General features: G+C 35.4%; 1 protein-coding gene and 3 long non-coding RNA genes across 4 annotated transcripts; 1 reads left to right on the forward strand and 3 right to left on the reverse strand.

The window, feature by feature from the left end:
- Positions 1-3,699: 3,699 nt before the first annotated feature.
- Positions 3,700-7,882, reverse strand: LOC127847258 (uncharacterized). The gene is made up of 2 exons (XR_008033877.1): positions 7,763-7,882; positions 3,700-5,720 (listed from the first exon to the last, which is right to left on the reverse strand). It is a non-coding gene; the product is annotated as an uncharacterized LOC127847258 (long non-coding RNA).
- Positions 7,883-11,644: 3,762 nt separating this feature from the next.
- On the forward strand, positions 11,645-13,952 carry LOC127847256 (uncharacterized). The gene is made up of 4 exons (XR_008033875.1): positions 11,645-11,730; positions 12,226-12,339; positions 12,592-12,750; positions 12,903-13,952. It is a non-coding gene; the product is annotated as an uncharacterized LOC127847256 (long non-coding RNA).
- Positions 13,953-14,285: 333 nt separating this feature from the next.
- LOC127847255 (uncharacterized) lies at positions 14,286-16,894 on the reverse strand. The gene is made up of 4 exons (XR_008033874.1): positions 16,751-16,894; positions 16,135-16,239; positions 15,618-15,757; positions 14,286-14,888 (listed from the first exon to the last, which is right to left on the reverse strand). It is a non-coding gene; the product is annotated as an uncharacterized LOC127847255 (long non-coding RNA).
- A 999-nt stretch (positions 16,895-17,893) lies between these two features.
- Positions 17,894-22,762, reverse strand: LOC127847251 (cysteine and tyrosine-rich protein 1-like). The gene is made up of 4 exons (XM_052379045.1): positions 21,930-22,762; positions 21,332-21,458; positions 20,484-20,665; positions 17,894-20,164 (listed from the first exon to the last, which is right to left on the reverse strand). Exons 1-4 carry the CDS (start codon positions 21,988-21,990, stop codon positions 19,959-19,961), a joined length of 576 nt encoding a protein of 191 aa, XP_052235005.1. The 5' UTR covers positions 21,991-22,762; the 3' UTR covers positions 17,894-19,958.
- Positions 22,763-27,669: the final 4,907 nt, after the last annotated feature.

Here is a 27,669-nt window from a genome sequence, read left to right on the forward strand (position 1 = left end):
TTTTCGGCGTAGCTGTTTTACTCAGCTTTTCATCTTAATGACTTTTACATAACGCCAGCAGACACGCATGAATATTTTCGAATATTTCATTGGCTGATTCGAGATACAACCTCTGAACTTCGGCTACATCACTGTGTCTGTGCTCAGCGCAAATGATGTAGCACTGTTCAGTGTAAGGAATTCCGGACTACTCTCTGTATGTTCAAACGATACAGATTGTGGCCCAGTTACAATTACGCGCTAAAATCCATCTCGCAGAATTTCAGTTTAGCTTTGCAAGTTGAGAAAACGATCATTACCGAAATAGTACAGCGTCACGCTAAGAGGAAAATCGTTTAATTATCCAACCACAATACTTGCCGTACTTGGTCAGCACGTCTGGAAATCGTTCCTAAACGCCTGGATAGGCTGCCCTTATTTACAAGTTTGCTATTTTGAATTCAATTTTGTATCGAAAAGCATTGTGCTAAAATGTGCCATTTACAATTCGCAATGAGATTTTTAATGATGATGATGATGATGCCTGCGCATCTCTGTTTGGTCAGGAGATACATAATGAGACCATAACATATTGAGTGATTTTATAGCGAACAGCATCGCCTCTGACCTGACTGCGCAAATGCACATGTTGGGTTAAAGAAACGCTGGCCGAAACACATAAGACCCATTTTCGCATGACGCGGCTATGAACGTGTGATTTTAATGTGTCCGAAAGAAAACTGCGTTTAAATAAAATATTAACTTACGATATATTTCAATAGTGAAGAAATTTACTCATAATTAGGCATGTGAGGACACATATGATGTGCACGCCCGTAGTATATTTTTTATCTACTTTCACTAATGTGTGGTTTGACAATGCTAACACACATTTCATGGGGTGAATATGCAACTTACAAATGAAAAAAAACAATAGTTAAACTTTTGTTTTCATTTTATTTATTTATTTAGAAAAGTAAATTGCAAACTTTATTTTAAAGTCAGCGTTTACGCAGACTACCTTTTTAAAAGATATTTCTTGTTATATTTTGTTGTTTTCGGTTTAAGCGATTATAAAGCATTTTTGAGGTTGTCTATAGTATTCCTGTAGTAATTGGTAAACTCATGCCCAACGTTTTATAAATTGAGAACTGTGAATATAAACAAGTTACTATTGCGTTGTTAGCACCCGTAAATACAAAAGATCGCCGCTATCTGTTGAGAACAAAAGAACGTTCCCCGCTGAAGAAGCATATGAACGAGGTTACGAAACAGACCATTCGTGTTATATTTAATTGTTTGTTATATTCGGTTTAAGCGATTATGAAGCATTTTTGTTGTTTTTTATCGTATCCCTGAAGTTATTGTTGAACTCATGTTCAACATTTTATAAATTGAGAATATAAACAAGCGTAACTTTATACTATTGCGTTGTTATCCCGAATCTGTTAATAGCCCCAGATTATGAATGACCTGTACTACGTCATTAAGACACAGCAGAAAGTGGACTATTTTAATCATGCATAAACAATCTCTTCCGCGACACGTATACTACAATCATTGTTTATTGATTCTTTTCTATATAAGCTCCGTTCGGAACTTTTCAATTTAACACGATATTCACATAATGTTTCGATTTGTGAATGAATATAGTTTGAGAACTCAAACATTTTACAACTCTTTCTCGCGCGGATACGGCATGTGTGGCGGGCAGTAGGCTTTCCGTAGATAACAGCGAACCGACTTGAAATTTTCAGCAACAACATTAGCTACGCTACGCGAACAACTAAAATGTTCTGTTAATGATAATAGAGTGTGCTAAGGATTTTTGCTACTCTGTATTCAATATCCGTAGTGGTATTTTATTAAGATTTAGAAAAAATAAGGCCAATCTTAATAAGACATATTCTGCTAGTTAGAACATATTGAACTGTTTATTCAATCATGCAGCAATTTGTTGTTTGCCATTTGAGCATTTGGCATGCTTAAGCTCAACCTAATATTAGAGAAATTTATTTATTTCACATTTTTTTACGTATGATTTTACAAGCATCTTGTTCACACATCTTGTCGATTGGTAAGCAGATATGTTATTGCTAGATTTCAATGGTGTAGTTTTTAGTAAAAATTTCTTGCCTTTCAATTTTGTTGCGCTGACATTAAGACATTAGTTATGTTTTGTTTGCAGTGAACAGCCTAGGTGAAGTAGACCGCGATCTGGGGAAAATGGCTGTATGCATGTGTGTGATTAGCTTATGTGGTCCACACATGCTTATCTGGGACAACACTTTAGGCCTAGACTGTTTTTTCTTTTTGAAAATACTTTCTTTAAACGAAAAATCTCATAAAACCAGAAAATGTCTTGCCTGATTAGCCTGTGCGGACCATACAAGTTAATCTGCAATGACACTTTAGGAACATGCATTAAACCCCATTTTCCCAGAGCAAGGGTCAATTGTATTTATTTCCTTTCAATATTCACATGCCCTTTATTTTAGGACCATACTGATTCTAAATGCCTATTTATTGTAAGCTGAATATTCAGTCATAACCAAAAAGTGTCATAAGGTCTTTGTTAAGACAGGACCCTGAATTATAGCATTTCATGCGGTTATGTGCTTTTCCACACTTAATTCTTTGTCTTTTATAAGTAATAGGTGAACACTAGCAACAAAATAATTTGCTACCAAAAATGTTTTCCATATATTACTTCTTTTACATGAAAGAAGTAAACATGTGTAAAAAAAGTTTGGCAAAGAAAATGACAGGTATTAATTTCTTTGTGGTTTTATTGCATTTATTTTACACGAATTATATAACCATGATGAATATATGTAATTGACAAATATAAATCAGTTTATTTATTGTGCATGCAGGCATTTACATATAACCAGACAGTAGTGCAATTTCACATGTATATATAGGTTTTTAACTTGCATTGCACCAGTGTATATATTGTTTTGAAAACAATTGTATGATCATGGTAAAGTTGCATATGTCTAGTCATAAGCAGTATGTGTTGGATACACTAGGAACAGGGCCAGAGGGATCATTTTGTTGTCAGATGATGATTATGTAATGTGTGTCTCATCCTAATATTTATTTAACCAGTATGCCATGTAATACATATATTTTCTAATAAAATTTTATAAAGGTTATTCAGTATTTAGATTGTGTTGACATGCTATTTCATGATGGATGGCTTCATCTACAGTCACTACAAGACTCACAGCAACAACATAATTGAGCCTCGGTCTGCGAAAATGGGTCTTAATGCATGTGTGTCAAGTGTTAATCAGGGCTAATCAGTGATGAACTTTTCGCTTTAATGAAATTTTTCGATAAAAAAGTATCTGGCGGAAAGTGTTGTCCCTAATAAGCCTGTGCTGACGGTATAGGCTTATCTGATAAAACATTTTGAGCACATGCGTTAAGTCCCATTTTCCTAGAGCCAGACTCAAATGTTAAAGCAATGCCCGTTTAATTAAGGAATATATCCAATGAAGAGCAGCAAAAGTGGTTTGCAATTTATTGAAAATCGCATTATTGTTTAAAAAAAAAGATTTATTCCTCATTTACAACAAGATGCAATTATGTTACCAAAACAACAACACAATTAGCATTTCATGTAGAGGCTATACACACTATATGATAAATTAAACTGGTATTTATTATAAACAATACCATGCTAAAGAAGCACATACAGTTCTCACTATTCCATTCATAGCAATTCATATTTATTTCAACAACAACTACTATAAACAACATTCCCATTTGCATCTTTTAAAAGGTACAAGTATTTCAGAATGCTATTTCAAAACACAACCTATCATGGAAACAACATGTTGACTTTTGAATTGTAGCGGAAATGTAGCGGGCATTGTCATGTAAAGCTCTGTCTTAAAATGCACGTTTTTTAGTCATCAAGATAGAAAATTACTGTACCTCTTCGACTCCTTCAAAATATATTGGTACATACAAAATACAAAATATACACAAACTCATCCTGATGTAACAACCTGTGACACGCAGTCTGATGTCTGGTTAGCTGCTGAAACACCATTTCTATTGAGTGTGAAAATTACATCAAAATATTATTTTATCTTAAGACGTTTCTGGCTGAACAAAAGCTTGTTATAACAAAAAAACATATTCCACCAGTTAAATATCAACAATAATATTTTAAGTGATATCGAAGAAAAGGTTGTTGTTGTTATTGTTGTTTACAAAATCATTACCTCAAGTATAAAAAATCTTGTATACTCTATATAAAAACTCACTTTAAAGTAATTTTTCAAATGTCTTGATTCATTAATTTACAATATCCTCGAGTGCCCACTTTCGACGCATCTAAGCAGTCGGTTAAAGTTTTGTTGCTCAAAATAGGGATTAGGTTATAAATATTGTTATTTAATATCAAATGTCCCTTTTATTTACACAATTTAATTTCAATTGATTGTGCTATTAACCAAACTTTGCTGATAAACGACACGAGCTAAGTCAACTGTAACGGCGGCCATCTTGTAGAGAGTGCCCGGTAACGACGCATCTGATTGGTTACCTGATTTCAATGTAAACATCACTCCTGTGGAGACTGAATGCATGAAACATTTACTCAGGATTGTTGTACTTACATTTGTATCACTGTTAAAGCAATCTGGATCTGGAATCAGTTAGGGTTTTGAATTGTATTCATGTAAATTAAAACAAGTTTTCAACAAGTTCAAGTTACTCTTCAACAACACAGTGAGGACACATGGAGATATCACCTCTCCTTACAACCCGGAGCTGCGTACAATAAATGAGATGAACCCAGTGTCCACACCCAGAACACTGCACCCATTTCACAAAGACCAGTGAAGAACTCTGCCGTACAGCACTGGGAGTGAATAGGCTGCATACACAGCACACCTCTGTTTCATCCTCATCCTCTGATGATTCATCTACTGGTGTAGCAAGGACAGGTGACACTGCCTTAACTGTTCCAGATGGTCCAGGTTGTACGTTTAACTTCTGGGTCTTTGTCTTTTTTTTCCTTCCATCTTCATGATCCTAAATTTTTTTAATTATTATATCCTCAGTAATTGGCTTTCCACTGACCACTGAACTTAGGTATTTCCTCTTTTTTGTTGCTTGTTTCTTGGATGTGATGTTTGATTCTTTGTTGCAGAAAAATTGGGAGACGTCCGTTTCTTAGGGTTGGATGATTGATTGAAGAGAACTGGTTTCTTGTTGAAGGGCATCTGATGGCTTGAATACTGAGGGATCTATAGCATTCGGATCATATGGGTAGATGCCGGTTTTGCGAAAGGATGCCTGCAAATTATTTGGTGACAGTACTTGTGAATATGCATTGCTTCCAAGTGCACACACATTGAAGCGTGTTATACTTTGCCCGCAGTTGTCGCGCATGAACTTGTGACACACAGAGCTGTAGATCCTTTCGAATGACCCAAAACAACCAACATCTAGAGGCTGCAAAACATGGCTCGTGTGTGCGGGCAAAATAAACAGGATTATGTTCTGTGACTTGGCCCAATCAATCAACCCCAAATTAATGTGAGATTTATGGCCATAGAGAATCAGAACAGGATTGTCCAGACAACGTTCAGGTAAGTATTTTAGCAGGTGATGCTCTAGGTACCTTTTGAACACAGCACTATTACTCCACCCGGACTCAGTGACTGTACCATCAACTCCATGACCACCACCATCTAATAATTCCGACTTGATTCGTAACCCTGGAAATACAAAGAATGGCGGGACACTGTTAACCATGGCATTTCCGCAACCAATGACTGTGATGAGGGTTCTTGAACCAGATGTGACTGCTTGTGGCTGAGATTCCCACCTATATAAAGACTCGCCCTAGCAAGTAAAATGTTATATTATATGTGGTAATATAAAGGAAATCAATTCAGAATATGAATTTAAAGGTTCGGCATAGTTTGATAACCATCGGGATTCGGTTTAACACCATTATCCATTATCAGCCCTATATTTAACTAAAATATATATTCACTATGGAAATTCAAGACACACTGTTAAGATCGCTGTATTCATCATTAAGATAAAACGACATGTCTAGAGGACGAATATCTACAATTAATTTATTATTGGTGCGGTGCTTCTATGAAAAATCTTATTGCATATTATAAATATGCGTATAAAAAAATTCTTAAATATTCAATAAAAGTTACTATGTATTTATGTCCCGTTTCAACTAAAACTAATACGTTAGATTTGACATTTTTCTAGAAGATAAGCTGCTCGCTCTAGATAAATGGGTTCGAGCTAGAAGATAGCTGATCGCTATAGATAAATGGGTTCGAGCGTCCCGATTATACTGCCGGGAGGCGATACTTGAAAGTCATAAAATTATGTTTATGGATTATTTTAAAACAAAATACCTGCAAGACTAATTGGTGTTTAATCGAAGAATCAGAGCTGTAACTATACTTTCCGTATATAAGTCTAAATTTTTAACTATTGTGTTTTTATATCACAATTTCTATGTTAAATATATTTTACTTCAGAACATAGACTTATAGTAAACTGTTAACCATGTACTGAGCAAATGCTGAAGTATTAAATGTGTTAATGCTGATCAGAGAACTATTAATAGATTTAATAGTCCACTAAGCTGATAAATTTACTAAAATAAATTTGCAACTGTATATTTGAAATACTGCGATCTGATTGGCCACTCAATAATTTTAAACACTAAATAATTAAAGAGTTCGGTATGAATGTGCATGAATAAACTGAATGTAAATCTGCTATGTACATTCCAGCTATTCATTTTATGTCAACTGATGTTGAACACTGAAATAAATCAGTACTTATTGGGTGAAATTTAAACAATTAAAATCCCACGGTAGCTCCGCCCATTACCTTTTTTCGTGTTAAAATTTCGCTTAATAAGTAACTTCTATCATATACCAGGAAGCTAAAACACAAGTCCCTGCAAATTCAAAGAATATTTTGTTAACTTCTGATGAAATCTCAAAGAAATAGGCAAACAACGGACTGATATCCAGATTTATGATATTCAAAATTAATCAATGCTTAAAATAAAAAAATAACTTTCCATCATTTCTTTCTGAGAAGGATCTTGTGCAATATGGACCTCTCTTGAAAATCTGACAAAGTGCACACTTAGAATAACTTCATTAATTTGAATAGAACTTCAAATCAGTTGCTTATAACTTGACAATATCATTGTTTAACTAGCAAAGTCCACACCTGTCTGCCATAAAGTCACGCAAGGTTTCGTGGTCTCATAAGCTGACATTATGACTCATTATCAGAGTGTACGGATGGCAGAGGCATTATCTGCAGCACTGCGCTGATATCTCCGAAGACCCATTTTTGCATGAGCTCCTGAAGTAAATTTCTCCTTTAGACATTTTTTGTGATCAAAATCTCAAAGATAACATGCTGGTATATATGGCTTACAATTTGTTTGAAATGTGGTAAAATAAGAAGCACCTGTGGATTCTTCGCCATAATAAAACTATTTAAGGGAAAATAAACAAAAAAACTACAAGAAAATTCGAAATCAGATGCACTAACAGTAGATGATTCATTCGTAAAATGATTAAGGGCTAGTCAATAGATACATTATTGTTTTCACAATAATAGCTGGGTGCGGATGTTCTGCTATTGCAGTGGTATATTGAATGCTTACTTAGGTGACCAGAGATCCTCACACAATGCTGCATATTCATGATAAAACCTCATAAACTTTAAAAACAAACACACATACAAGATATGCACTCACCTTGGTCATAAATAAAGGGTGTCCCGAATCCACCATTGTCATTATTGTAGTTATTGCTAGATGGAGCCCCCTAAACGACACCAGGGCATTGGTTTAACATTTCAGAAGATCAGCACCGCCCTGAACGCATGTTAAAGGGACCGTCAACAAGATTGATGAAAAAAATAAAAGTTTTAAAATACCGTTTTTTTTACAATTATTAATTTATATTGATTAAAATATCACGACTGTTATATTACATTACTTGAAAAAAAGTTGTTAAGTTTTCATATTTTCTGTATATTCGGTAATAAAATTTTACTGAGTGTGTCTACCAGGTAACTACCAGTTAACTATAAATAACGCGAGTAGATTGATCATCACCGTAACGTGGTAAACCCAGGAATGCGTAGCGAATTGTATATATTTTATATATATATAATGATCATTCTACTTGCGTTATTCATAGTGTGTATATCGTTATGTCACCTATTTTCGTGATGTTCTTTCGAATTCAACTCGCGAAATTTTTATGACAGAATAAACTGAAAATATGAAAACTTAATAACTTTTTTCTAGTAATGTCATATACCAGTCATGATATTTTTATCACTATAAACTAATAATTGTAAAACAATACGGTATTTGAGAACTTTTCTTTTTTCGTAAATCTGGTTGACGGTCCCTTTAAAAACCTTGGCAAGCAACATTGGACACAGCCCGGACCTGCAATAACACAGCAGATATATTGGTTTTTGATGGCATTCACACTAACGCGAGAACATGACTAATTTACTACTGACTACCGTTGACGCGATGTAAAGTTCAAACCAAATCAAATCCCATGAAATACATGTTACAACAAAGACACGTTAAGCTTTTAAGTTCCTGTTATAGCGTTAATAAATCACAAAAAGTAGAACTTACCTGGGCATCATTTTTGTCAATGCGATTAACACAGTAATAAGGTGTCGAGAGTGGGATTTTAAACATTCCATGATTCCAAGCAAAACAATAGGCGTGATATAGACTGGTAAGTGTTTTACTCTCCTCTTTACGGAGGATTCCAGAGATCGTCGATATATCACGATTGATACTGGAGATTTTGATTTTCATTTTAATGTTTAGAGTGATCTCCCGGCAATAGTAAATTACGATTGAATTTGCGCTAGAATTAGTTTTTTAAATACTGGTTCCACTTTTTGCAACGTTAACTATTTATAATGGCGGTGTATGCAAAACCTAAGACTAATTTTAAATCAGAGACGCACTAGCAATCGACCTAAGAAGTAATATAGATCCACAGAGATATTGACAGCTATTTAAATTCAGTAGCAACATAGCCAAATGCACATAGTTAAATAAAGAACGCCTTTAGAATTTTAGCATTAATACAAATTCCAAAAGTTTAACTGCAATTGTCAATAACACACACGAAGTAAAGATATACATGTATATGAAGTAATTATAAACTTAGCAATATGTATAATTGGATGAAGTGCTTGCACAGCAAATGTAACTAGGCAAAATGCAACTACCATGAATCAGATAGCATATGACAGTAGGTAACATAAGAATGTCATTTAACAGCATGCATGTTCTGTATTCAAATAAGCATGTAAGTGCATGCATGTGCTGGCAGATTTTCCTTTCCATATTTCATGAAACTTTACTACAATATTTAGGTCTCAATGAGGCAAGGTGCAGAAGGCATGTGTCAATCATGCTGGGTCAAGGTCGAACTTCAAGGGTAAATGTTTGAGCCTCCATGTTTGTGTCTGCTTCCTATTCATATTCCCTTTGAATGATGGTTTATATTCCCATACCCTTTGAAGGAAGCTTCATATTCCTATTTGAAGGAAGCGTCATATTCCTATACCCTTTGAAGGATGCTTCATATTCCTATACCCTTTGAAGGAAGCTTCATATTCCTATACCATTTGAAGGATGCTTCATATTCATATACCCTTTGAAGGAAGCTTCATATTCCTATACCATTTAAGCTTCATATTTCTATACCCTTTGAAGAAAACTTCATATTCATATACCATTTGAAGGATGCTTCATATGCCTATACCATTTGAAGGATGCTTCATATTCCTATACCATTTGAAGGATGCTTCATATTCCTATACCCCTTTGAAGGAAGCTTCATATTCCTACAGCCTTTGAAGGAAGCTTCATATTCCTATATCATTTGTAGGAAGCTTCATATTCCTATACCATTTGAAGGAAGCTTCATATTCCTATACCCTTTCAAAGATGCTTCATATTCCTACACCCTTTGAAGGAAGCTTCATATTTCTATACCATTTGAATGATGCTTCATATTCCTATACCATTTGAAGGATGCTTCATATTACTCTGCCATTTGAAGGATGCTTCATATTCCTATTCCATTTAAAGGATGCTTCATATTCCTATACCATTTGAAGGCTGCTTCATATTCCTATACCCTTTGAAGGAAGCTTCATATGCCTATACCATTTGAAGAATGCTTCATATTCCTATACCATTTGAAATAAGCTTCATATTCCTTTACCATTTGAAGGATGCTTCATATTCCTATATCATTTGAAGGATGCTTCATATGCTTATACCCTTTGAAGGAAGCTTCATATTCATATACCCTTTGAAGGATGCTTCATATTCCTATACCATTTGAATGATGCAACATATTCCTATACACTTTGAAGAATGCTTCATATTCCTATACTCTTTGAAAGATGCAAGATATTCCTATACCCTTTGAAGGATGCAACATATTTATATACCCTTTGAAGGAAGCTTCATATGCCTATACCCCTTGAAGGAAGCTTTATATTCCTATACCATATGAATGATGCTTCATGTTCCTATACCATTTGAAGGATGCTTCATATTCCTATATCATTTGAAGGATGCTTCATATTCATATACCCTTTGAAGGATGCTTCATATTCATATACCATTTGAATGATGCAACATATTCCTATACACTTTGAAGAATGCTTCATATTCCTATACTCTTTGAAAGATGCAAGATATTCCTATACCCTTTGAAGGATGCAACATATTTATATACCCTTTGAAGGAAGCTTCATATGCCTATACCCCTTGAAGGAAGCTTTATATTCCTATACCATATGAATGATGCTTCATGTTCCTATACCATTTGAAGGATGCTTCATATTCCTATACCATTTGAAGGATGTTTCATATTCCTATACCATTTGAAGGATGCTTCATATTCCTATACCATTTGATGGATACTTCATATTCCTATACCATTTGAAGGATGCTTCATATTCCTATACCATTTGAAGGATGCTTTATATACCTTTACCATTTGAAGGATGCTTAGTATTCATATACCCTTTGAAGGAAGCTTCATATGCCTATACCATTTCAAGGAAGCTTCATATTTCTATACCCTTTGAAGAAAACTTCATATTCGTATACCATTTGAATGATGCTTCATATTCCTATACCATTTGAAGGAAGCTACATATTCCTATACTATTGGAAGGAAGCTTCATATTCCTACACCATTTGAAGGATGCTTCATATTCCTTTACCATTTTAAATAAGCTTCATATTCCTTTACCATTTGAAGGAAGCTTCATATTCCCATACCATTTAAAGGATGCTTCATATTCCTATACCCTTTGAAGGATGCTTCATATTCCTATAATCTGACGGATTTTCGTGAAGCTTTGCTGAAATGTTCAGGTTATTAAAACAATAGGAAGAAGGCGTTTGTCATATAAGCCTCCGGATGGTCGACATTATACTTGCCAAGTTGGAGGTCAAACATTTTAGCCCTTATTTGTATGTCAATTCCATACCTTCTATAGACCCTTTCAGTTATTAACTGATTATAATTACCTCCCCTGAATGACGTCATCCGGGGATACCCGATTTATATCGACTGTAAGCAAACAAAGAGATGTCTGTTTGACAATGTGTGTTTTCAACGGTGTAAATGGACTTAAAATATGAACGAAAAGGTTTTTACTGACCTTATTATTAATAATTTATTATTTTCTTATGCAATTTTGATATTCGGTTTATAATGCTGATAAAGCAGCGGTATTGTTTTTGTCTGTTATATGTTTTCGCGAGGACGAAACGTTCAAACGAAGGATTTTTTACTGAAATAAATCCTGTTCAGAAATGTTGATATAGATTAAATAGGTGGAAATATTGACTTGTTTTATCTAAGGACATTTCGTATTCGTCAAAGTATGAACACTCGTTGGCATTTATATTTTGAAGCAACTAAAGGACGCTCGTACTGGTCTTAGTCATACCGTGCTTTTGTACCAATTGACCATTTTTTTAAATTGAAAGCCAACGGCATCCAATGCAACATATGGTTTGTTAAAAAGCTATTTGTTTGATTAGAGCTTGTACTAAGCTATACCCGGCCTAATGTGTATTAATGTGTAAAGTACAATGAATCAGTTATCATGAATGTTATGAAACAGAATTTTGTTCAACAGATTAATGACCACGACTATGCTGTCCAGTTTTACACAGCAACACCAGTATTCGACTCAAAACCGGATGGAAAACAGATTCAAGACATTACTGTATCACTCGAGAAGAAGTTGAAGGTAAATTAAATTGTTTAGTCAATTGATTTGTTTAAATAACATTTGGGAATAAAACATTTATAGACATATAATAATTAATATCAATACAAATAAAATGAAATTCTTAACCAATAGGATAAAAACACATCTTATTATTTGTTAACCACGTTTGTGGACTTTGTTATACTGATTTTAATGATCCAAAATAATTGGTAAAGTTGTTATTCACTTGATTTTTTTAAATATTATTAGTTGATCTTCATAAAATTTCAGTCTAACAGGATCTGCTGTGTGCCCAAATGTCACACCACTGGCTAAGGATTGTTAGAAGGCCATGGAAAGCCCAGCAATCATGCATTTCCAGCTGAAGATGATCCAGTTCAAGCTGTTTGGTTGAATAAAATACGAAGAGATGAAGACAGACATTTTAAGGTCAGTTGTTAGTGGTTTCAGTAAAACTTTAATGATTTTGTATAAAGAAAAATAAAACATGTAAAGTACTATACATTTTCATGTCAGAAAAATAGTGTTGATGTGATTAAAAAAAAGCACACATATTTATTTATTCTTTTTTTTTCTTTCAGATAAGTCACAATACGGTTGTCTGTTTTCTCCATTTTGAACGTGACTGTCTTGATGAATCTGGATTTGCTAAGCGGAGGTATCTAAAACCAGGAGCCATCCCTACAAGATTCGACTGCTGGAAGGACAAACCACATCTGTTGAAGCGAATTCAAGTGGAACGTGCAATTAACAAGATTAAAAGTTTTCACATATTTGATCAGGTCATTCTGGTTTCTCTGTTTGGGATAATTAATCAAATTTGGACAGTTTGCTCATTCTTTTCCAAGACCCAATTATACCATGTCCTGGTGTTTAACATACATACCATTTATATGAACATTTGTTGTTCGTGTACATCATACTACATGTAGGCTAATGAAAAACCATTGGCTGTTCATGTAATATTTGTACATTTTTTGGCTTTGTATAAAGTTTTTGATAATTATCTTGATATAAGCATTGATTTAGTTACAGATTAATGCTTAAAGAGTACTTAAAGCTACACACCTTGAAATAAAGTACATGTTCATATAGATGCAATTTGAAAGTGTGCAAAATTTTCATTAAACCTATAGTCTAGTTAGCAAGTAATTTATTATTTTTCAAACAGGAATAACTGCTTTTAAAACTGAAAGAAGGATTTCTATATTAAACACGATTATTTTTAACTTTTTAAAGCGCAAAAAAAGATGGCTTTCTACCTTGTTACCACCAGATATATTCTAGTTGGCATAATAAAATTAAATCTATAGCCTAGTTTAATAGCAAGTTATTTTTTTTTCAAACAGTACTGCTTTTAAAACCGAAAGTAGGATTTCCAGACGTACACATCCATTTCGACAAACGCGATTATTTTTAAGTTGTAAAGTGCAAAAAAGATGGATTTCTACCTTGTAACCACCAGATATATTCTAATTGGCATAGATAAAATATGTCACTCATACTTAAATTTACTATGCCAAATAAGGTGTGTGGCCTTTACATAAAAATTGTATATACATCTTTTTAATCATGTTTGTTAATTTGTTTTGATTGTATGACTACTGAATAAATAATTTTGTTAATAGAAATTTTAGTTTTTTTTGGGAAATATTAGGTAAAACTAAGAAAGTCCAATGCATATTGAGACAAATCAGTACTTAAGTTCATTTCCTGGGAAGAACCATTACTGATTCTCAATGGGGATCGAAACTGGTTGCTCCAGATTGCTTAGCAGACACCATAGCAACTATTTCACTAAGACTCTGCTACAGATGTGCGTAATCCTTTGAGTAAAAACACTTTGTAATCAATGATATAAGCTTTATTACAACAGAAATAATGCAAGATAAGCACATTTGAGTAACATAGTTCATCACAAAACAGTATGAAGTATCATTAATTGTAAGATTATTGATGAAAGACAACACGTGAAAGCTAGAAATCATAAACTAATTTAAGGAAACACAATCTGAAAATTACAAACATTCAGATACAGGTATTGCACCAAAATGAGCTGAGATCCTATGATTATATTGAATGAATAAATGTGATTTGAGGTGAATCTCACAAATACTGACACTAAAATAACACAAAATTGAATACTTTCAAATATAATTTAGATTATTTCAATACTCTTTATTTCTGATTACCAGTTTTTCATGGAGCGGAAACACTTGCATCTAACAATTGTTGAACTGTTACGTTCAGATGTCCATGTGTCGAATACATAACCGTCATGAAAAAACACATAGCCTCGTTGAATAGGCTTTTCAACACCCAGTTTTGAACCTTTACCAGAACTTTTGGTCCATTCCAGAATGTTCATGTACGAAAAGTCTTTGAAGATCGGTCTGGTGCTTTGGGTCCATGTGCATTCTTCCAAATTAAGATGTTCTTCCGCTGTTGACACTGTTGATTGTCCTTGACAGTTCATACAGGACGACTTCTGCTTAGCTGCAAATGGCTGGTCTGGATAAGGATCCACAATTAGGATGTTATCCTGGTTGTCACTGAATTTCTTTACCCTGGAAAATATATAAAAGTAAAGATTTAAACTTTGTAACAGAACATTAAGATTTAAGGTGTTACAAAAAAAGCACTACTCCAGAGTCTGTTTCAGATACTTGTTTTCCACCTAATAAACGCCACCCCTACCTTCTTTGTGACCAAAAAATGTATAAAGACAATTTAACTAGTGGCAACCAATTTCTAATGCAGACTTAAGAGAGTAATGTAACTTATTATGTCAGGGATTTTAATTGAAGCAGAAAGCTGTGTGCCACTATGCATGTTATATACATTGTAAAGTACTATATGCTGTGTGGTCGAGTCAGGCTGACTAAACAGATAAAACTTATTTTTAACAGACTGGTTGACAGAAACATAGAAAAAAATTCACAACATGAATGTGCGTTTTTAATATAAAAAGCAGGCTTTTTCCTGGCCATTTTGGGAAAAAAGCAATTGCAGGATTGTGAATTTTTCGTGCCAAAAATCAACTGATTTGGGAAAAACTAATATAAAATAACCCTTCACAATCATTCAAATTAGATGAAAAATCATATTATTCATGGTAATGTACTTTGTTAGATGTCATTTACATATAATTGAGTTAAAATAATCATAACCTCTTCTTTCTTTTTTTATTGGGAATTATTTTTTTCAAATTACAATTTAGGTTAGGGAATGGGTCCGTTTAACTGACCCGTAGATACACCAGGAAAAGGCCTGAAAAGGCGATATAAAATAAGTACCTCAAGCAAAGTTCGGCTTTTGTCTCATTCGATTTCACAGCTTGTCCCCGGCATTTCAACCATATTCGCAACTCTGTAACTTTGCATCTTTCTGGTTGAAGTTGCGGTAAAACAGCGCCAGGGACATCCTTGGCATACAGCTACAAAAAAATAAAAGGCAGGTTTTAAGCATTATTGCTTCTTTAGAAAAAAATCATGTTACTTATACAACATACAAAATTCATCATATTATTTTTTTAGAAAATGGTTTGAAATAAATATGATCGATACTGAATGTAGTGTAAGTTACATGTTTTTTTTTAAAGTGGCAATAATGCTTAAAACCTGACAGCTGAACTTGTATGCTTTCATGTTGGGTCTCTGTACCGAGTCAATATTTATTAGAGTGTATTTATGGTACATGACTATGTCCGGATATATTCATGCCACCAATGTGTATGTATTTGCATAATTATATTAATAATAAACTTCGGAGTATTTATTATAGTGAATTCACATTTTAAACAAAAAAACAAACCTTATGACAATCACAGTCGTGTACTGTTGTACTTTCTTTTCTGTTACAGGATCTGGTTCAGCCATGGTACTTCACTGTTTCTGAACATAGCATTTGGGATGATTCCTGAAAAAAAAACCACATATAATGCTTTTTTTGCAGCTGATTTTTATATTATTTCAACACTTCAGTCAAACACTCAAAGAAACAAAGGATAGTTTCGGTTTTGAAAGTTTATAAATATAGAGATTTTGGTGTAAAAAACATGAAAGTTAAATGACCCGTTCTCCTGATTGGTTTTCATTCACATTCTTCTACTTTCTAGTTCTATTTAAGAATAAAAAAAGCCCCGAAATCATATAATTCCTATGATAAAATCATGATTACAAATATAAACTTTCTGAAAATAACTCGTAATACGCTTTGCTTTCAAAATTTGGCATTTTTATACAATATTTACTTTTAGGTTCCAATCCAGGTGTAATGGTATATGTACGAACATGAAATGTGTCTTGACAAAACGGAATGTTTAATGCATTTTTTCTCACTTCATCGTACTTAAAAGTAAATATACAACAAGCGATAGCTTTACTATGCGTCAATAAAATAATAAAAATAAAACATGTGTGCAACTTACGCATATATTGTGCTAAAGACGTTGATTTCTTCAGCGACACAGTAAAATTTTATTTTCTCTGGCGAATTTCTATCCCCCGTTAACGTCACATCCGGCTAAGGGACACAACTCTAACACTAGTAAAAGCGAATAACTGAAAGGGTGTATACCACTTGCACGATTTCTATTAACTTAGCTGCAGCGTTTAAAATATTGAGATGATGTGCAGAATAGGTGAGTCAATCACGCCTGCTCAGAGTCAATGCTGTATTGCAAGGTCAAAAGTTTGAACCACCGTTTTCAGGCCCGGTCCATATCTGTAATACCCATTCTGTCAAACTTGTAGCAGCCGAAATTCTTTCCTTCATGATCGTGTATTAGTGTCTTTACATCCAGTTAGTATCTCAATTGCCATCATGTGAAATTCGACAAAGTGTATGCAACTCTGTCAAAGCCCTTATAAGTTAGCTCATAAGCCATGCATGGAATTGCACTGCCGATATCCTTTGACGCAATTTCGGTTCAAAAGTTCATAGGAGACACGTTCTGCGGAAACTGGGCTTAATGCGTGTGCGTTAAGTGTCGTCCCAGTTTAAACCGTCAAGTCCGTACATGCTCATCAGGGACGGCACTTTCCGCCTTAACGTGATTTTTTGTTAGAAGAGACCTCATTTAAAATTCCATAAAAGCAGAAAGTGTCGTCCCTGACATGCATTAAGCCCAGCTTTCCCAGATCGAGGCTCGTATGTGCATTTAACGCAACCGATTATTTCGTGAGCCCGTTCTACATATATTTACAAAGATACAAATATACTATGTATTCATCGGATTAAGACGGAGAAGGAATGTGTTTCTTTGCATTGATTAATAAAGTAAGAATGCAACCGCGGCGAGCTAAACATACATTATTAAGTGCTGCATATACGAGATCACAGGTGTTGGGCACGTGGCCAATTCACTTAAACACTATACATATTATATCAGATTTCTTTTAAATTTGTTTGGTTAAAGTGATAAAAAAATCTTGTTTTATTACATATCGATGATGTTTCCGTGTATTGGCCACGCGCCCAACACCTGTGTACGAGATCAGATGGGTTGGTGTGATGGTTTTTTCCAGGATGTTCTATAATATGTAAAAAAAAATACGACGCAACGACACCAGTTTTTCAACGTCGACTGTTTTAATTTAAATAATTGTGCAACTCCAAACTGGGTATTCATACTAGCTACATACACACAAAATGCCAGTGTAATACATGTTCATCTTTTGTAGCTATTGAGTGGAAACTGGTTTTATATCTTTAGTACACGTGACCTTTGGTGCACGGACTAATCCGGAATGCAATACCAGTTCTCAATGAAAGCTTGTCATATATATCGAACCTTAATCAACTTTGGGTTATTCAAGCACAAGTAATTACGAAATTCGGATAGTGCCATCTATAATCTCGCCCTTGTTTCAGCAAGGGCGACACACGACACACGAAGCGATACACGATATTTTGCGCGACACATGATATTTGAGCGATACACGAAGCGACGCGCGAGAATGTACCACGAAATATCGCCCTTGTCTTGGTAGCCCAAAAGGCAATATATCGTGGTTAATATCGCGTGTCGCTTCGTGTATCGCGCAAAATATCGTGTGTCGCTTTGAGTATCGCGCAAAATATCGTGTCTCGCGTTCAAAGGGCGACACACGAAACACGAAGCGACACACGATATTTTGCGCGATACACGAAGCGACACGCGATATGTGTACTGTTCAAATATCGCTGCACTAATATCGCCTGTCGACTCTCGGGTTTTTTAAACATTGTGTTAGAGTATTTTCTAACCATTGATTATCAATATGGCTGCCCCTTTTGGTCTCCCCTGATTTTTTGAAAACGCGAGAGTCGACGGGCGATATTATTATGGTGTACGAACTGGTCCAAATCTATTCTAAACCGTCCCGGACGGTATATAAACCGTCCCGGACGGTTTGTAAACCGTCCCGGACAGTTTACAAACCGCCCGGGACGGTTTAGGAAAGTTTTGGACCGTTCGTGCGCATAAACCGTCCGGGACGGTTTAAACTGTCCGATACGGTATTATTACTGGAGTAGGATTGCTATAATGCTTTCCTTTGAAGTTTTACGAGCGTTATGTAATATCGTTGTCATCTGGAGCGACGCTATTTTTCTCGGACAAAACATGAATTTCAAAATCTTCAATCAATCGTTGCTGCCAAACATGTCAGACTTAAAAATAAATAGTTTATGTACTCGAAATAAATGTATTTGCCCACAAGGTATTCCTGACATAGGTAACGAATTTCATCTTTTACAGTGATTTTTTTATACAATGAAGGAAGCAGCTTTTAAACCGAACAGGTTGAATAGACTGAATAATACTTTTTCAAGTAAGCAATTGACAAAATATCACAAGCAAAGCCGGAGATTGAAAATGTTCTGAATTAGTTAAAGAAATACTTTTTTATTGACTCCTCTTCAAAACCTATGCCGTACTATAATTTACCCCAGGAAACCGTCCCGGACGGTTTCCTAAACTGTATCGAACGGTTTGTTATCCACAAATTAAATCGCCCGGTTCGGTTTACAGACGCACGAGCGGTTCAAAATTATGTAACTGTCCGACACAGTTTAGTAAACCGTCCGGGACGGTTCATAAACCGGCCCGGCCGGTTTAGAATAGTTTTGGACCCGTGCGTACACCATATATTATTACAGCGATATTTGAATTGTACAAATATCGCGTGTCGCTTCGCGTATCGTACAAAATATCGAGTATCGCTTCGTGTGTCGTGTACGTGTCGCGGTCTGAAATTAGACCGCGATGCACGAGATTCAGATAATTTGTGCAATTTTTTAATAATAAAATATTGTGTATCGCTTCGTGTGTCGCTCAAAATATCGTGTGTCGCTTTGTGGTTGTTTGCGCGATACAAGAAGCGACACACGATATTATCGCTTCATGTGTCGTGTGTCGCCCTTGATGAAAGAAGGGCGAGATTATAGATGGCACTATCCGGATTCCGTAAGTAATTGATAGGAAACCACGCCGCCCTCCCGACTGCCATTCTCCAATCATATAACCAAGATTTTCAGCTTCGTTAAAAAAAAAAAGGTTCATAACTGTATATGCCGTAGATTACATGTTTTTGTTTTAAATCATATCACTAAAACAACAACGTAAGATCATGTATTACAGGCATTGCACATCTTTATCCATTGCCTGTCCCATATCCGTTATACGGATCGGAGCTGGGCGGAAACGCGGGGTACATAGGCGCGGCAGGGCCTGTGTCCCGGCCTGGCGCTTGCACTGGGTAGGCGGGGTTGGTAACAGCCGTGTAGGGCGGAGGCGCATGCGCGTTGTAACCGGAACCGGGGTAGTTCTGCTGATATGGGTACGGGTAAGGCGGTGCCGCTGAAAAATAAGAACCATAACACGCAAGTGATAACTTATGGTTCTGTATTACAGAGAAAGTGTTCTCACAAACAACATAGCCAAAAACATGCGCAAATGAACTTTTTTTATAAATACAATTACCGGTAACCAAACTCTTTTATAAATACTTGTTGAGTTGATCTTTGAAGTGTTTTAACATCGGTGTGAATAAAAACCCAGATGTTCTAAAATTGCATTTTGTACTATTAACTTAGAACGTGCCAGCTTAAACAAAAGGAAAACGATAATATATTAATTTATTAACAAGACCGGTTTTAACCTATTATCGAATACTTACTCGCAAACACCACGGTGTTGTTCTGGGGATACGCGGGAGCCTGATGGACGCCCACCGCCTGTTGGAGGGTGCTCCCTATCCGGCCCCGCTTCTTCATTTGGTGACAGCAGACGACCAGGAAGGCGATCACTGCTATGAAGCCGACGCACGCGAAAGCAATCCCCATAATGATCCCTATAGTCCTTCAAAGGGACAAAATAAGGTTCAATTTATTTAGATTGGTTAACCACTATGGTCCTTCAAAGCCACAAACGGATGTACATTTTTTAAGTGAATTTATTTTTATTCTTGTGCATTGATTGAGCCAAATTTAATTCAATTTAGTTTGACCCGAAATGAGATACTCCATCTTTTCATTTGTGACACTTCGTACAACCAATACATGGTAATTATAGACCTCGACATAATCGGGTTAACATTTAAAAATAGGTTTGGCTTAAACAAAGGTACTTCATTTTCTTGAAAAAAAACCCAGTTCTATTTGTCTGTTACCGACATTTTCCCGTTGAAATAGACTGTATAAGGATCGGATTGTATATACCGTTCCCGTTGAAATAGACTGTATTAGGATCGGATTGTATATACCGGTGCAATTGCTTCGAGTTAATGAAGGGGCCGGGCATTTGATATACTAACGATATAACACCTGAAGCTCTCATTATCATGCTGAGCGCCTGGTAGTTAGGCCTCAAAACCATAACCTATTCAAATTCTACTGGATTACTCAGACCACCATCCCCTCCATGTAAACCGGAATTCGTTCGCGGTCCCGCGAACGACCGGGTGGCAGTGTTTTCACTGAAATGCTTTCGCTTAAAACGACTTTGACCGGAAGAAGCGTATCTCACCACGAGAAGCAGCAGATCTCGTCTTCGTCGCCATGCTGCCGGCAACATCCGCTCTCACAGTAAGTCTGCCGCCAGTCGTAGTAGTCCTCGTGGATGTAGTAACAGTACGAGCCCGCCTTGACAGCATCTGGGAGAGGGAATGGGAAATTTGTGGGTGTATTTTAAAGTTTTATAAGGTCTGAGGCTGCCTTATGTGTAGATCCGGTGGTGTCCCAGCTTTCCTACCTAATTAACTTGCTAGTCTAACGAAAATTAGGACGAATTTATAATTATAGCAATTTCCAGCTTACTGGAAGATTTTCAACGTTGGTCTTGTGTTTTGGGAGAAAGCCGGAGTAACCGAAGAAAACTCTACCCGCCTGGTATTGGGACCACTAACCAAACTCGCATGCTCCAAAGCAGTATAGATATGTTCGTCAAACATATTTTATGATTTTTTTTTCAAAAATTCGAAAATCTTGTAAAGAAACCACTTTAAATGCAAATAGCGATTCGACGGGCGAATTCGCGTCCTTCAATAAAATCATGGGCCGTCGATAGTGCACCTTCTACGAGCATTTGTTGTATTGTTATTAAATAAAGCAACCGTGAAACCTACCTATGAAACCGGCTAACAACAGGAGTAGTTGACGCACGTGATGAGCCAAAACGGGTGCCATTTCACCGAAATTCCAAGTTTATCACAGTGTAGTTTCTTTTCCCACTCTTCGCACAATTACAGTTTACGAGCTAAGTTACATAAATTCCTAGTTAAGACACAATTTTTGTATTATTGTTACATTAAGACTATACGTATGTAATGTATTTGTTAGATCAACTTAAATATGACAATATTACCACTAAAGCTAGTTTGATTACGTAATGTAAATTCTCAGAACACAATCAATAACCATTTGTATTAGCAATAAAGCACTGCACTACCACATATTTGTCTCATAAATAGTTGAGCGAAATCAATCAATAAAATAATATGTCCCCACCGATCACTAAGCGAAGTATTTCTTTCTATAGGAAAACACGGCGTTCTTGAATGTCAAAGTTACCGCTTCTATTAGTTGAATATTTTTCCTCATAGCCCCAATTCAGATTTTCATCCATGTGTTCGATGACACGTGTCTTATTTACCGTTCTCTCAAAGCGTTTTCAGTGCCGTTATAGCCTCTATCGCCACATTAAATTTTCTGCGAGAACTCTAGCTTGTCCCCTTGCTTACAATCCACGCAGGTAAATAACAACATTGACGCACGCATATGTAATCATAGAAGAAATTTAAGCTACATGAAACTGAAGAATTTCTTATTTTTCATAAACGTAACTCGGAAATAATATTCCTCTATGAGAGTTACGAACCCATCGCGACAAACTCGACAGTCCTTATGGCGTCCGTTCAATTTCCCCCGTACCGGGTAATAGGAATATTGGTACTCGAGGTGTCGGTCGATGCAAGAAATTATACACAGGGTCGATCTGCATCTAGTTATAACAAACGACACTTAAATTGGAAATCGATAGACAGATACTTGTTCCTATAAAATCAATATGATCGCACTGGATATAGATTTTAGGTTAACTGTTTTAATCAGCGGAGTGTCCAATGAGTCTCTATGTTACTTACTTTCCCTGGAAAAAATGGTATTGTTAGTATGGCATGCGAAAATGCAACGGCACATGCGATTGCCCTGCACTTATTTCACTGGTCGGGCACTGGTTCTTGCTGCAGGTTCATGCATTTCCATAAGACGAACAAAGTCTGAACACATGGATCCTGTTTGCATACCAACTAGCGTATTTTAGCACTTTTCTAACAATTTTAATTCATCGTAGATATACTTAATACATTCCCTGCGTAAAAACTAAGTCGGCATTAATACTTTTTAAATATTTCAAGACAATACAAGTACTAAGTCTATAAATTATATTATGTGATGTATATATCAATGGGTTTCAAATGTATTTACGAGCTTATAAGCGGCCCAGTATGTACTGGTCATAATTTCAATGCATACAAAATGACCATTTGGAACTAAATACCTTGTTTACAGACGCGCGTTGGGTCACTGACCAAAATTCAATAAAATTCCAGGTACCCGGTAGTTCATTGTGCGTATTAGCCAATATAATTACAGACAGTTTATTGTGCTTTGTGTGTATTAGCCAATACAACCCGTACCCAGGCCATGGGCCCAGGGGCCCGGCCCCCCCCCCCCCAGCTGGCTGTCGAATTATGATTTTTTTAAATAATGGGCCCACTGCAATTTTTTCTCTCGTGAAAGGGCCCACAGTACACTTTCCCTCAATACAAAACAGCAGCTATGTTTTATTGTCCCTGATAAACAAGGGGATAAGCGCTCTCCAATGGAGATAAGCCCCTAGGCAATGTTTTCTTATCCTTGTACACACATCCCCGATCAGTCCCCCATTGTGATCCTGAATGCTTCACCTATCGATTGCTGATGTAACATGTATTTTAATTAGTCAAGGGAAGAATAGCAGCAAATGGAAGCAACTGCTACAGAACGTCGTAGACTATGGTCTGATAATTGCTGATGCATGTGTTTTTTTTCCTTCTTTGAGAAGGCCCTATCCCATAGACGCATATTTCCACTCTAAAAGTTTGATTTTTTTTTTTGGAAACCTTTTATTGTTAATGTTTAGGTCCCAATTGGGAATAATATATACTTTTTTACATTGCGAATGTGGCCCTGAATTTGAACGGGAACAGAAATACTGACAAAGGTATTAAAACTGAGTATTTATAATTTTTCAAAGGAAATCACTGAAAAATAATACGGATAGATAGTTAACATGTTTGTTGAAAAGAAAAACAGATTCATAAATGTGTCGAGCCACAGATAAGAATTTGGCAGAATTCAGTATTTAAAATAATTGAGTACCGAGAATTTAGTAATGTCAACCTATTAATGGTTCATTGGTTAAAAAATAATTGAGTAATGTCAACCTATTAATGGTTCATTGGTTAAAAAATAAGTTAAATTGAAACAACAAAACGATCTCATTATATAAGTTAACCTGATCCAGTGTAGAAAAATATTGTATTATTAAATTATCTGTTACCTTGAATTTGTTTGAAAACAGTAAAATATGTTAAATTGATTTTTAAGACTCCCCAAAAATAAGGCGTTTCGCGCAATTTTTTTCCCCTAAAAAAAGACAAGTTCTTTCCCAAAAATCAGATAAAAAACTTTGACGTTATTGATTTGTGAAAAACAAATGGTGGAAGCAATTAGAGAGGTGATATGGATAATCGTCATTAGATTAAACATGTAAGTTTCATAAATCTAAAGCTTGTAATATTGTTGTGAATTCACATTAATGTTTAAGCTGAAGACTTTCAAAAGGTGCTGATTTACTTGTTATATTCCGTAAATTAATATAACAAAATAAGGTTTTTATAAGCATTAAAAGTACCTTGCAATGTGCTAAATTCAAATAACAATATATATATATATATATAGAGAGAGAGAGAGAGAGAGAGAGAGAGAGAGAGAGAGAGAGAGAGAGAGAGAGAGAGAGAGAGAGAGAGAGAGAGAGAGGAGAGAGAGAGAGAGAGAGAGAGAGAGGGGGGGACCCCTCCCGAACCCTCCCCGGTTACCCCCCCCCCCCCCCCCCAGTCAAAAAATCCTGCGTACGGCCCTGCAATATAATTCCAGGTAGTGTATAGTGATTTGTGCGTATTAGCCAATATAATTCCATGTAGTTTATTGTGATTTGTGCGTATTAGCCAATATAATTCCAGGTAGTTCATTGTGATTTGAGCGTATTAGCCTATATAATTCCAGGTAATTATTATGCGTATTAGCCAATATAATTCCATGTAGTTTATTGTGATTTGTGTGTATTAGCCAATATAATTCCATGTAGTTTATTGTGCGTATTAGCCAATAAAATTCGAGGTAGTTTATTGTGCGTATTAGCCAATATAATTCCATGTTATATATTGTGCGTATTAGCCAATATAATTCCATGTATTTTATTGTGATTTGTGCGTATTAGCCAATATAATTCCAGGTAGTTTATTGAGATTTGTGCGTATTAGCCAATATAATTCCAGGTAGTTTATTTTGATTTGTGTATATTAGCCAATTTAATTCCATGTAGTTTATTGTGCGTATTAGCCAATATAATTCCAGGTAGTTTATTGTGATTTGTGCGTATTAGCCAATATAATTCCAGGTAGTTTATTGTGATTTTTGTGTATTAGCCAATATAATTTCAGACAGATTGTTGTGATTTGTGCGTATTAGCCAATATAATTCCAGGAAGTTTATTGTGATTTGTCCGTATAAGCCAAAAAAATTCCAGGCATTTTATTGTGATTTGTGCGTTTTAGCCAATATCATTCCACAGGCAGTTTGCGATTTGTGCGTATTAGCCAATATAATTCCAGGTTGTTTGTGATTTGTTCCTATAAGCCAATATAATTCCAGGTAATTTATTGTGCATATTAGCCAATAGAATTCCAGGCAGTTTATTGTGATTTGTGTGTATTAGCCAATATCATTCCAGGTAGTTTATTGTGCGTATTAGCCAATATAATTCAAGGTAGTTTATTGTTATTTGTGTGTACATGTATTTGCCAATATAATTCCATGTAGTTTATTGTGATTGATGCGTATTAGCCAATATAATTCCAGGTAGTTAATTGTGCGCATTAGCAAATATAATTCTATGTAGTTTATTGTGCGTATTAGCCAATATAAAACAAGATAGTTTGTGATTTGTGCGCATTAACCAATATAATTCAAGGTAGTTTATTGTGCATATTAGCAAATATAATTCCAGGTAGTTTATTGTGCGTATTAGCCAATATAATTCCAGATAACAGGGATGTCAATTGTTCCAAATTTAAAATCCGGAAAATTAGGCCGGGGTCTAGGAACACAGGTCCCCAACGGAGATTAAGGGCAATGCCCCCCCCCCCCCCCCCCCCCTCCAGCCCTCTCTAATAATTGTACTATTTTATAGTATTCCTAGTTGCAATTTCTTGTGAAAACTGAGCAAATATTATTCATCAGAACTTCTGCATCACCGCATTTGTATTCGTCATTATAGGTTTGTTAATAATGGAAGTAAAAAATAAATCAGAGAAAAATTGCTGTATCCGAAAACGAACAAATCCGAAAAAAATACGTGTTTTAAACATTAAATAAAATGTGCATATCGTATGAATGCCGAAAAATGAAAAACATTCACCTAGCAAATACGTAATCAATATGTAATTTGGTTAACATATTGCTTTACAATAGGATATTGAAATGCTTAACTTCGCTAATCGATAACTTAAAATAGTTCATGATGGCGGATATTTGCAGTATTACCGAATAGCGGGAAGGGCTTTCGGTGTTCGGAAAGGGCCTAAATGTATTTATTTTCAATGTTTGAAAAATTATTTATTGCTATTTTCATAAACAGTACCTTTCATTGTGTTTATATTTTACATTTCATTCAAATCCATCAAGAAATGATATAATTTTACAATATTTTTGAATGCCGTACGATACGATCGAGTAACGGAAAGGGGCGAGTACCACGAAAAGGGCTCGTAGCGGAAAAGGGCCTCGGCCTTCGGAAAGAGGCTTAAACAATATTTTTAAAGCTTTAAAGACATTTGACAGGGCTCGATCATCGTTAAGTTTCGTAATAAACTTAAAATACCTGTCGATGTTCGGAAAGCGCTTTATATATTTAAACGGTTACTTTCTTAAAACATGCATTGGTATTGTCGTAAACAAGTAATAAAATTGTGATCAGTGTTCCGTTTTTATTGAATATTGTGTATATTTGATAAATACATTTTTGTGATACCATAATTGACGTAAAAAGCGAAATATATTTAATGATACCATATTTGACGCCAAAAGTGAAATATATTTTATTATCTTTATTTACATAAATATACACAGAGTATCATACGTAATAACATAATAACACACACTAACAAATGGCAACATAGCATACATTATGACTGAAACTGTACGATGAAGAACAAAAATAATACAGTAGGCAATATGCCCATGAGTATGCATGAAATCATATGTCAATACAATATAGATACACCCAAGTCACAGGTCCTGCAAAGTAAATTATCATAATTAAATCGAGACATTGTCAATGTCTTAGACGTTAACGATAATTAATGTTTTGTCTTCATGAAGATCAACGTTTTTAAGTTCTTTTAATGATGTCGATGAGTTTGTTTTTTTTATTTCTTCATTATTGTTGTATAAGTTGTCTTTTAGCACTTGGTGTTCTCGATCTTTCCGCTCTTTTTCTTTTCCGTTGGTGTGGTTTTTTTGACGGCTGTTGGTGTTTGTTGG

This window comes from Dreissena polymorpha, chromosome 10 (genome assembly GCF_020536995.1).
Source record: "Dreissena polymorpha isolate Duluth1 chromosome 10, UMN_Dpol_1.0, whole genome shotgun sequence".
In the NCBI taxonomy this organism is placed as follows: Eukaryota; Metazoa; Mollusca; class Bivalvia; order Myida; family Dreissenidae; genus Dreissena; species Dreissena polymorpha.